A 12,977-nucleotide genomic window follows, 5' to 3' on the forward strand; every position below is an offset into this window, starting at 1 on the left:
ACCAATTTTTAAATGGCTTACTTTTTTATTTTCTTAAATTAATTCTGATAAAATTCTAGTACACACAACAAAATTCACCATTTTAGCCATTTTTAAGTGTACAATTCAGTGACATTAAATACATTCACATTGTTGTGCAGTATCTTCACCATCTATCAACAGGACTTTTTCATCTTCCCAAACTGAAACGCTATACTCATTAAACTGTAACCCCCTCCACTTTGTTCTTCCTTCTCCAAATCCCTGGCAACCACAGTTCTACTTTCCGTCTCTGAGTATGTCTAGGTACCTCATAGAAGTGGAGTTACCTACATAATATTTATCCTTTTGTGACTGCTTTATTTCACATAGGTTAATGTCCTCAAGATTCATCCATGTTAGAGTATGTATCATAATTTCCTTTCTTCTTAAGGCTGATTAATATTTCAATATATGTATAATATTTTATCTGTCATAGACATTTGGGTTGGCTTCACCTTTTGGCTATTGTAAATAATTGATATACAAATATCTGTTCACACCTCTGCTTTCAGTTCTTTTAGGTATATACCTAGAAGTAGAATTCCTAGATCATTCATTTCTTTTTTTTTCTTTTTCTTTTTTTAAGAAATTACCATTCTATATTTCATCGTGACTACACCACTTTACATTTCTGCAGCAATTCACAGGGTTCAAAATTCTCCACATCCTCACTTCACTTATTTTCTGTTTTGTTTTGTGTGTGTGTGTGTTTTTTTTAATATATTTTATTGATTTTCTACAGAGAGGAAGGGAGAGGGATAGAGAGCTAGAAACATCGATGAGAGAGAAACATTGACCAGCTGCCTTCTGCACATCCCGCACTGGTACATGCCCTTGACAGGAATTGAACCCGGGACCCTTCAGTCCACAGACCAACGCTCTATCCACTGAGCCAAACCGGTTTGGGCTTGTTTGTTTTTTTATAATAGCCATCCTAAATAAATATGAAGTGCTATCTCATTGTGATTTTGATCTGCATTTATCTCTAATGATTAGTGATTAGTTGAACATCTTCTAATGAACTTTTTGGTAATATGGCCTGATATTTTTAAAGATATTTGTGGGTGGGGAGACAGGTCTAATCAAGATTCACCAAATCTTACTCAAAAGCAACTTATTTTATAGAATTAGGTTGGTCTAATCTTAAATTTTTGCTGCTACAATCTTAGAGATCCTCAGAGTTTTTAATCTGAGATCCATCAGTGATTCCAGAGAGTCCATGAATAGCCAAAATTAAAACAATTCCATCAGATTCTCAAAAGTATTTTAGAGCCTTAAAAATCTTAAGAACCACTGATAACAGCCCAGAAACATCAAAATGTGAAAAAGTCACTATATTTCTGATAGGTAGAATTATCATAATTTTTAAATTTCTACTCTGCTTTTCTATATTTTTCAAAGTACCAAAAATAAGCATGCAAAGTTCACATGATTCATGCTATTTTAGAATTTGAAAGGTAAAATCTATCTTTAGCTCTTGAGTGTACAATTTTTTAAAAGTCTAAATGCTAAGAAAACATAAAATGATTATAACGTTTTCTTTTTATCATTATTATTATTGTTATTATTGTCTAAAGTTTTACATATGTCTCCTTTTTCCCCCCAATTAACCCCCACCCCCACTCAGCCATTCCCACCCTGGGCAAGCCCCCACTGCCCCAGTGTCTGTGTCCATTGGTTATGTTAATATGCATGCATACAAGCCCTTTGGTTGCTCTTTAACCCCTCCCCTCCCATCACCACCACCAATTGTCTACTGATCTATTCTTGATCATTAGATTATCTTGATCATTAGATTCCACATCTGAGTGAGATCATGGATATTTATCTTTCTCTTTCTGGCTTATTTCCCTTAGCTTAATGCTGATTATAGCAATTTCTTATCACTGCCTGCCTTCTCTTAGAATCATAGCATTCCCAAGTCCCTACAAAAAGAATGGGCAGGCTCTATGGATACAAAAATAAAAATAAATAAATAAGTAATGTTTATCATTGAATCCATTTTAACTGAGTTAATTGCAATAAAATATTTGTGTTTGAGCTTTTTAATAATGAACTTTTACTATAAAGAGAGTGCAGGTTCTATAGCTACAAAAGCAATATTTACCATCGAATTCATGTCAACTTAAATTCCTGAAGGGAAAATATTTATGTTTTTTATAATGAGATTTTACTGATTTTCCTATAGTATCTTTACATAGTACATACTGTATTTACATTTTAAAGGTATGTGTTTTTGTTTTGTTTAAATTTAACATAATGATCACTTAATTTTAAAAGCAACTACAGCTGAAACCGGTTTGGCTCAATGGATAGAGCGTCGGCTTGGGGACTGAAGGGACCCAGGTTTGATTCCGGTCAAGGGCATGTACCTTGGTTGCGGGCATATCCCCAGTAGGGGGTGTGCAAGAGGCAGCTAATAGATGACTCTGTCTCATCGATGTTTCTAACTCTCTCTCTCTCTCCCTTCCTCTCTGTACAAAATCAATAAAATAAAATATATTTTAAAAAATAAAAAATAAAAAAGCAACTACAATTTTAAGTATTTATGTGGATAGATGGATAGATGCCTGTGATCAATTTAGCATCCTAAAAAACTTTAGGAAATTTTTTGAGATTATGAGGCTCTACAGTGACCCACAGATTGAGAACTGCTAGCAGGGTTGCCTAAGACCGTTGGAAAACACAGATATTTACATTACGATTCATAACAGTAGCAAATTACAGTTATGAAGTAGCAACAAAAATAATTTTATGGTTGGGGTCACCACAACATGATGTATTAAAGGGTCGCGGCATCTTACTATTCAAATTCATTGTCAAGTCTTCACATCTTCTTCTTTTTGGCTAGGTTTATAATACTCCATGTAGAACTTAAACTACTACCATTTAATATCTTGGGCCTCTGTTTCCTTTTCTGTTGGACTGGAACTAGATATTTTATCCAACTTTAACATTTGTGTGATCTATATATCTGTTTATTATATTTATTTTAGAACTATATTTTAAAATTTATAGAAGTTTTTTAAATTTTCTGTTTTTTTTTTTTTTTTTCTTTTGCAGCTATATGCAGGAGCTATTCTTGAAGTCTGTGGATGAAAATTGGGTAGGTTCCCACAAGTCCAAGGTATGTAAAATTAACTAGTAAATTCTCAGTTTAATAATGTAAAATCAGCATTTCACAAGAATAATTTTAAAAATAATTTTATTAAATAGTCTCACAAATAAAAACTTTTAGGATGATACCTTCTCAATAGCTTATGAATTTCTACCACAGTTTTCTTCATAGAGGTAGTTTTATAGTAATTGTTGAATATTAGGTTACTTTAAATAAGCATAGTATATGAAATTTAGATTTAAATACAAGACATGATGATGTGGTTATTTTTTTCAAAGGAGTCTCGTTTACCAAGTATAAATTTTACAAGAACTTTTTTTTTTTTTTACCAGATGTAAATGTCATCCCTTTAAATAGCATTTCATTGGAGTATATTTTAGATGTAAATTGATTTGTGTAAAACTCCTAAGGAACAATTACATTAGTGAGACCTGTCCTAAATGACAAATTGTCGAGAATGGAATGAATTACCATAAAACCTGAGGTACAGAAGAGGGGGAGTAATACATGCTATATGTGTCCACAGGAAATTTTAAGGAGAAATATATAAAAGGAAAATTATAAAAAGTGTATTTATTCTTCTGGTTGAATAAGCAAACAATAGAGGAGCTTTACAGCTCCAAAAATACTTGGACTAAGGCTTTTTCTATTCTGTTCCTGTGTGTCACTTGAAAATAATTGTATGAAACTGAACTTTTCTGAGGTATCAATCCATATGGTTGTTGGTACCAGTGTGGTGCAGTGCCCACAGGAATCCTAATTTGGGGTGCAGTGAAGAAGAAAACTTTGTTCAGAGCAAACAACTCAATTGTGCGATAGAGACAGCTCTGCTCCACTCTGCCCTTCTCTGGTCCACTCCACTCTATCTGCTCTGCTCCAGCAAAAGGTCTTTAGTGTTTCAGCTCCAGCCAGGGAAAGTCTTCGTTCGCTGAGCCAAAGGGGGGCTGATTTATAGAGAGTAGTGCCTGTCCCTGGTTCCTGATTGGTCCATATTCATGCAAATGAGGACTCCCAAGTCATCATGGTTTGATTGGTCAAAAAGGCACTATGCTGATCAGTCAGAATGGAACACTCTGGTCAGTGAAAATGCTGATGGAGATACAGCTGAATAGCTCTGAAAGAACAGGGAAAATGTCAGTCCTATTGTTAAAATAGGATTCCAGGAACTCCTTTATAAGGGTGGGCTCTTATAAAGTCGGCCGGAAAACTACAAGCAGGCAGTTCAGGCAGGCAGCTTAATGCAGGCTTCTCCCTTAAGCCCGATTTGCATGAGAGGCTTGTTTAGAAATGGCAGCTAGGTTCTGTTTTTAAATCTGAGCCCTGTTCACCACCTCGTGCAATGTGTATGTAATTAGAACTCAAATATCTGTTAAATGGTTAATTTACTGCCTGTAAAATGTGATTTGCTACTACAGGGCATTTAACAGATACTCTCTTCATTCAAAATTAGAAGGCTTATGAATCTATGCTTAGAGAACTGATGAAAATAGTCATTTAGTGACTCTTCTTAATATTTCTTTTAAATTTATTCGTGCATTTCAGACTGTTAAAAATCTGTTGAATGAACGAAAGTTATTACGTGTGTGAGGTTCTGTTATACATGGATACAGCAGATATAAGAATAATCCTTTTTCCCCGAGAGGTTTCTTGTCTAGTAGGAAACACACTGTGGATCTAATGGTGTTTTGCACAGCTGTGCTTAGGATAGTGAGAATGCAACAGCATTTCATAATATCAGTTTTGCTTATGGATTCAGGATTCTGCAGAGTTTTTGAACAAATTCTTAAGGATAAAATTAATAGAGAAGATATTATAATAAGCCAGAATAACATAATCAGTTTTATTTTGAACTAAATTTTTTAGGGGAAATTTAGATGGTATATAAACTATTTTTATACAAGCCCTCAAAACCCTAAAAGAAAAACGAAAACCCATTTATTAAACTTCGTGCTCCTCTTATAGGTAACCAACTGTTTTTCTCTTATTGCTTGTAAGATAGGCATGTCTATAGAGCATTTCTTTTAATGTCATACTTAGGAGAATTTTGTATTCCATATTCAAGTTGCCTATTAAATTCTGTGGTAGTATTCTTAACCTCTCTCTCTCTCTCTCTCTCTCTCTCTCTCTCTCTCTCTCTCTCTCTTTTTTTAACTAAATGTATTTATGTGATTACTTGTTCATCTTTTTTCTTTCCCTCCAGAATGTAAACTCCTTAAGATTAGAAATGATGTCTGTTTATATAGCTTTATCTCTGTTGTGCAACATGCAGTGGGTATTCCATAAATATTTGTTGAATAAATTTAAAACGTTAATCCATCTAAATTTATTTAGATATAAGATATGATGTAGGCACCCGACTATTTTTCTATGTTTTTTTATTTTTTCCCTCAAATAATTTGGCAGTTTTCTTAAAAGTATGTATTGACTAATTGACTCACATACCCCAGAGGCAAACACCTATAATCAATGTCTCTCTTCCTGCCTCCCTCTCTCTGATTTGATAATTTAACAGTATTAAAAAATTCCTACTGATATTTGTATCTAGATTAATCTATTCTGGTATCAGTATCCTAAGCTATTGAACAAATTTTCCTTCCATATTTTATTTTTTCTAAACTGTGACTATCCTCACACATTTACTCTTCTAGCTGACCTATCATTTTGTCAAGGGCTCAGAATCTCATTGGAATTTGGGGTTGTAATTAGTTTAAAACAATTAACACCTTAAAATACTTTCTTAGTAATTTATAACACCACTTTTCCCATTGAAGTGTATAATATGTCTTTACATTTTTATATCTGTTTGAATCACCTTAGTTTTTTTCATATAGGATCTAATATTTTACTTATTGAGTTTATTTCTACTTTTTGTTTTGATCTTTGTATCTTGCTTGGATTTAGAAATGAATAATTTTCATCTTTTTTCTTTTCTCTTAAGCTTTTGTCAGAAGTGATAAACCCAAACTATTCAGAGGACTGCAAATCAAGGTAAGGTGATTTTTTTTCTTTCTTTTTATTTATTTATTGTTGATAATATTACAGATGTTCCCTATATTCCCCACTTTGCCCCCTTTCACTCCATCCCCATCACACCCTGAGCCTCTACCACATTATTGTCTGCATCGATGAGCTATGCATGTATGTTCTTTGGTTAATCTCTTCCTGTCCGCCCCATTTCCCAAGGTAAGGTGATTTTAATGGAACCCTTTTTTTCCACATTGACTTATTTCTTTTTTGAAGATTGAGGTCATGTTTGTTGTCATATTTACCCAGAGTTAGGATTTTCACAGTTCTCTGGTGAAATATTGGACCCAACTAGTGGGTTGGAAGTTTCAGAAATACAGCTTAATTTTCAACTAATTGCAATAAAATTACTAGGTTTTTTAAACCAAAGAAAATTCAAAGTCCAATGCAGAATTTTATCTGATAATTTGTATGCACAGCCTATGTTAGCATTGCTCTTATAGTCATTCTCTCTCCTTAATTATTTAATTATTTTGAACTTATCTGCTTCCTCCATTAGATTTTAAATTCTTTTGAGAGTGAGAGAATAACATGTATGCAATAAATATTTGTTATAGACAATAATAAGCTTAAATCCCAAATAAAGTATGTTGATACTACCCTGTTTCCCCGAAAATAAGACAGTGTCTTATATTAATTTTTTCTCCCAAAGTTGCGCTAGGTCTTATTTTCAGGGGATGTCTTATTTTTCTATGCACTAGGTCTTATTTTTGGAGGATGTCTTATTTTGGGGGAAAAAGTATAACAATAATATTTCTCTTTAGAGATGAATTATAAGTTTTTCCTGCCCTTTTTTTTATGAAATTTTATTCAATTTTTCCCCAAAAGGTTTCCTTTGAATCCTGTTGTGATGTGTCTAAAGCTATTTTGTATTAAATTCATTTAAGCTGTGTTGCATTTGTTTTGATTTTAGTTGAGACAAAGACAACCTCTAAACATGTAAAATGATGATATTCCTCTTTTTTTTTGTAGTATGTTCGTGGTTCAGACCCTGTACTAAAGCTTTTGGATGACAATGGGAACATTGCTGAAGAACTAAGCATCCTCAAATGGAACACAGACAGTGTCGAAGAATTTCTGAGTGAAAAGTTGGAACGCATATAAATCTTGATTAAATTTTGTCCTATCCTTTTGTTACCTTATCAAATGTTAGAACACCTAGAAAATTATTTAGTTTTGCTTTTATCCCTTGATCAATCTTACTGTGAGGCAGTAAACATCTAATTAAAAGTTGAAGTGGCAGCACAGCACAGGATATCTAAGGACTTGACAAGTTTCACAAATTCATGTTTTATAAATTTCTAGCCTCCGACATTTGTTGGTACCACTAACAGAGTGCTTTGTAATAGACCTGTGGCTAATTATGCAAATGATAGTTTGTGATAATTGGTCCAGTTTTACAAACTACAGATTTTTAAATTAGGGAGGTTAATAAGAGAGATGATTACACTGTGCCTCATGCGCTATGTGCTCTTTGAAAGTAATGACAGTAAACTACAAAGCAAATAAGATAGACCAAGCCTCAACAGGTTGCTTGATCCTCAGATTTTCCCATATTTTTATATTCCCCAGCTTTATTTTTAATAGAATTGCTATAGTATATAATGAATGAACTGCATAAAAACTTTATGGCTTCGTTATTGTGAAACAGATTCAAGATCAACTGTAAGAATGAAATATTCACAGATTTGCATTAATGAGGACTACACAGAAAACCTTTTCAGGGTTTGTGTGGATCTGATCTTTAGCAAATTCTTGTGCTTTACATTCTTATAGAAAAGTCATTTAAAGATGATTATTTGTAAGACCAAAATATAAATTAAAATTTTCAAAAATCTGAATTTGAAATTTTCTTCTGATTTGTTCTTTCATGTTTAAAAATGATACCTTTCTCTGTATACTTTTCTTTTTATATAAGCCTTTATTTTCTTTAGCCGAAATGTAGAATGGCTGTACTGTTTAAAACTTGTAACTTCTCATTGTGGATAATAGTGCTTCCTATTTGTCTACCAATTTTGTTCTTCAAAGTACTTTCATTTATGAACACATTTTTTATCTTGCATAAGAAGTATCTCAAATTATAGAATATTATGAGCTGTTAAAAATGATAATGTTTCAGGAACATTTGACATCTTGCTCCCTGGCATATGTTGTCAGTTTGACTCAAACTCTTTCATAATAATTTTTTTTTTAATGATGATTTTTTTCCCCCTTAACCCTCTATCTGGTGAAAGTGATTTCACTTCATAAAAAGTAGTTCGCTAAGAACAACATTCATCCAAATGACTTCAGGTCATTTCAACTGCCTACTAAAAATTGTTCAAAAATCTTATTCTATCAGTTTAATGTCAGGTTAAATTCTTATAATCTGGAAACTTTCTTAATTTTTTTATTTTGAATTAAATCATCTAAGTGAAGGATATTTGGAAGTCCTTAAAGACAACTCTACTAGAAAATGTTTATATAATGTTTACTTTTAATCAAGATCAATTAGTAATCTTTACTAGAATTTTATGTCATGTTATATTTAAAATTAAGAAGTATGTCTTTAAAGCCAGCAAGAGAATGAATACACCCTGGGCAATTTGCTTAGTCAAAATAAAATACTATGAGAAGTCCTAACAAACAAACAGATTATGGTCTACTTTTGATCATCAGTAATGGAGAGGGCCATTACTTTGATAATACAGGGTACTGGATAAATTGGCACTAATATCTAACGGTGGTTATTACATCAGAACAAGAGGGAAGTTGCCACCACATACAGAGGAATAGTGGGATAGAAGGGATAAAACTGCAAAAGTTATGGGATTGGCATAGAAAACTAATTGGACTGGTCTGCAGGCAAGAAGAGATTGTTAAATGAGTATCTGGCACTGGGATTTAAAGAAAGAAAAAAAAAGTGAAGAGAAGCCTAAAATGTCTATTCAATTTATTATGAGAGATCAAAAGAGGCTAAAGAACCCCACAGTATCTTAAAGCTTAAAATTTTTGAATAAATGTGTAACTACCAAGCTTCACTATTTTAATTGGGAGGTTTGAGTTAATCAGCCAGTTTCAACTCAACAATTTCAATTAAAGAACAGCAAAAAGCTTTTTAAAGAAATCTTAATTACCAAAAAGGGGGTATAAGTATTGATCCAAAAAGTACCGTTTTGTAGCCAAATTCTGACATTAGATTACACTTAGTCAAGCTCACAAATATAGTTATGTAATAGTCACTTGATATTTATAAATGTGCTCCCCCTGCCAAAATTGTTACTTATAACCTAAAACAGTTAATTTATCTCTAAATTTCTGAATTTGGCAAAAGCCTTTTATAAGAAACTATGAGCAAGAACTGACATTTCCTGTTTTAGGGAGTTTGAGGCTTGAAAGCTAGACTAAAATTAAAGTTAATAAAGTGTAGAAAATACTTTTGAAAGCAAATACTGCAAAACTCTGGAAATTAAAACTAGCAGTAGCTAGTATGTGAAAGCATGTCTACAAATACATGAAAAGTAGGAGTACAAAATCCAGATATAAGTACAATTGGGTAAATATTTCTTTTACCTGAAAATTGAAGTACCTTTTAATTAAATTCTGTGGTAACAAAAGACTTTTTCTGGGAGTAGTGCCTGCATTTGTGCTCAAAAAATTCAAAGCAAACTTTTGCTAATTAAATATAAACATTTACTTTCAAAGTTTTGGCAGAAGAATCAGTAGCATGAAATATGGTTATTTAAAAATACTGAGGAAATTAAACAAAAAATAATTGTGTGAAGCCTCTAAAAGTTTCCTTTCACTGCTTTTTCCTATTAACCACTCTTGAAACATAACTTCAGTTCAGCATTTTATCTATTCAGCATTATGACCACATTGAAGTTTAGACCTTAAAATTCAAAAAAAAAAAAAAAAAAAAAAAGGCTTTGTGGTAGAAAAATTAAACTACAGCTGATCCTTATTGGTGAATTCCATATTTACATATTCACCTATTGGACCACTAAAATGTAACTAACCCCACAACGACAGTACCTGAGGCACACCCATACATCCCAGCCACATCCAAGCAAGGTGACATTGCCTTCTTTCAGCTCATGCTATAGGTAACCTTTTCAGTCTATTTAGTGCCACATTTTTTGGCAATTCTGTGCTTTTTGTTGGTGAGGTAGCTCTTTAATATGATCCCCAAGCCTAGTGCTAAAATGCTACCTAGTGTTTTTTAAGTGCAAGAACACTGATGTGCCTTATGGGAAAAGACATGTTTTAGATAAGTTTTGTTTAGGAATGAGTGACAGTTATTGTCCGTGAGTTCAATGTTAATAAATCAACAATCCTATATAATAAAGAGCTAATATGCTAATTAGATCAAACAACAGAATGGGGTGACCTTCCAGTCGAAGCTGGGGCTGCAAGGCCCAAGGCAGCTGGGGCTGTGAGGGCCACGCCCCCTGCATGGATTTTGTGCATTGGGCCTCTAATTTATATTAAGTAAAGTATCTTTAAATAGAAGCACATAAAACAAGGGCATGTATGAATAGGTTGACAATACTGTTGTGATCAGAGACTTCCAGGAAACTATAATTCCCCTAAGAGCAACGGTTCAATATTTGCTAATTCAGTGTTTGCAGCAACTTTATAGAACATAATTTACTACCATGAGTACTAAGAATTGACTATATTAAAACATTTTTATGGAGATATAATTGACATTTAAAATTCAGAGTATGCAAATCAATGGGTTTTTAGTATATTCAGAGTTGTGCCACCAAAACCACAGTCTAAATTTAGAACATTTTCATCACTCTCCCTCAAAAATCCTATACCCTCTGGCACTCACTCCATACCACATACTTCTAGTTCCTAGACAACCACTAATCTGATTTCCATATGAATTTGTATATTCTAAGCATTTCATTTAGAGGAAATCGTACAAAATGTGGCCTTTTGTGCCTGGCTTATTTTGTGTTTTCAAGGTTCATCCATATTCTAACATGTATCAGTTCTCTGTTCCTTTTTGTGGCTGAATGATGTTCCTTTTTTATGAATATACCACATTTCACTTATTGGGTAGACATTTGAGTTGTTTCATTTTTATTATGAATAATACACACGCATATACAAGTTTTTGTGTGGAAATGCTTTCATTTCTCATAGATATATATCTAGAAATAGAATACTGTATGTTTAACTCTTTGATGAACTGCCAAACTTTTCCAAAGATACCATTTTACATTCCTACCATCAATGTACATGGATTCTGATTTCTGCACATCCTAAATTTCTTGATCTCTCATTAAGAGTACTCATTTTACACCTATTATCAGGGCCCATTGATGTGTGTTAAGCATTTTGCCCTCCACTAAATGGTTTTCAGACTGCAATTCTTTTTTAAATCTTTGAATGGCATGTTTTATTTTCAACTTTACCTGCCTCTTCTGGCTCCTATCACTTTACTGAATTTCTACTCAGTTTCCTCTTCCCCGGCTTCAGTCATAAAAACCATACCTAGAATGTCCTCACAACTAATAGTGATCACATGCTAGTGAGACAGGCAACCATTACATAAAAGTACATATATGTAATTGTAATTATGGTAAGTGCAATGATAAGAAAAAGCTACTAGAAGAGAATTACAAAGGCGACTAATGAGTTTACGGATCTCTGAAGGATGTGACATTTAACCTAAACGAAAGCTACCTTGGGGGAGAGTGGGTTGGAATGCCTTCCACTGAGAGGGAAGAACAAGTCAGGTTAGTACCCTTCACATACCTGAACAGACGCCAGTGTTTCTGGAAACTAAATAAGCAGAGGGAAGAATCGTAGCAAATGGGGTTGAAAAAGTCAGGCAAAGAAGGATCCAGTTCACTCCATCTTAAGAATTTAGCTGTCTTCTAAATTGCTTTTAGAATAAAACCAGAAAAGAAAAGAAAAAAACAGAAAATGACAAAATCCAGTAAGACCAACTCTAAACATCATGAGCAATCAGCAAATATCCAATAATGCCTATGTAAACAACAGGCTTTAGTGCTTTCACTAATTATTAATAACCTCTTAGGAGCCTCTGGTACACAATTTGCTTTTTAAAGATACTAGTCAACTTGCTTTGAGAATAAAAAAGACAAGTATAAATGTTAATTTTTTTGAGATTCCAATGTTCACCTGTAGATATACTCAAAGGATTTTTAGAATATTCACTCAGTTATGTGAGCTAATAATGGAAGTGCCTATTAGTCCAAACCACACCAGCATTCCTCCTCGCCCATCTCTGAGCTGAGCACTAATGTCAATTCTAGCTCCCATGAATGGCCGTGGAGTTCCAGCCTTGAAACTATTTGACTCCATCTCTGTGACACTTCCTTTTTGCCACGAACACTGTAGTCCCAGTGTTCTGGCTGGTTTTGCTTCCTCCTACACTCAAACTAAAGACCTAAGTCCCTAGTCTCTGTTGTCTTATTTCCCACATCAGGAATGACTATATGACCCAGCTGGAACACCCTATTTGCAATACCAGATTTTGAAATCTACTTTCCTGGACTGAATTGTGTTTGCATTTCTTCTTTCTTGGCTTTAACATCTGGATACTGACCTAGAGCCTAAACTCTGTTTTTCTACCTAACCTGGTCCTATGAACAATGAATGACTAACTCATCTACTGTAAATCCATATATTTTACCTCTTCATCTTAGTCCAACAATACAGACTCTTCAGTTCTTCCACACGTGGAATGAAATCTTGTCTGCCTCTATCCTTTGTCTATCCACTCAGTATCAACTAGCTCTTAAGTACTCTACAGGCCCAGTCCAGATCCCAACCAGGCATCTTCTAGTCTAGT

General features: G+C 33.6%; 1 protein-coding gene across 1 annotated transcript in view; it reads left to right on the plus strand.

Annotated features, from left to right (window-relative positions):
- Window positions 1-8,004, plus strand: part of SELENOF (selenoprotein F) — a 30,377-nt gene extending 22,373 nt beyond the window's left edge. Inside the window, exons 3-5 of the mRNA XM_036445665.2 lie at window positions 3,085-3,148; window positions 6,078-6,127; window positions 7,136-8,004. Of these exons, the coding sequence (XP_036301558.1) occupies window positions 3,085-3,148; window positions 6,078-6,127; window positions 7,136-7,267 (246 nt within the window). The 3' untranslated portion in view covers window positions 7,268-8,004. The remainder of the gene's footprint in view (window positions 1-3,084; window positions 3,149-6,077; window positions 6,128-7,135) is intronic.
- Window positions 8,005-12,977: the final 4,973 nt, after the last annotated feature.

The sequence above is a fragment of the Pipistrellus kuhlii genome, unplaced genomic scaffold, assembly GCF_014108245.1.
Source record: "Pipistrellus kuhlii isolate mPipKuh1 unplaced genomic scaffold, mPipKuh1.p scaffold_m20_p_2, whole genome shotgun sequence".
Classification (NCBI taxonomy): domain Eukaryota; kingdom Metazoa; phylum Chordata; class Mammalia; order Chiroptera; family Vespertilionidae; genus Pipistrellus; species Pipistrellus kuhlii.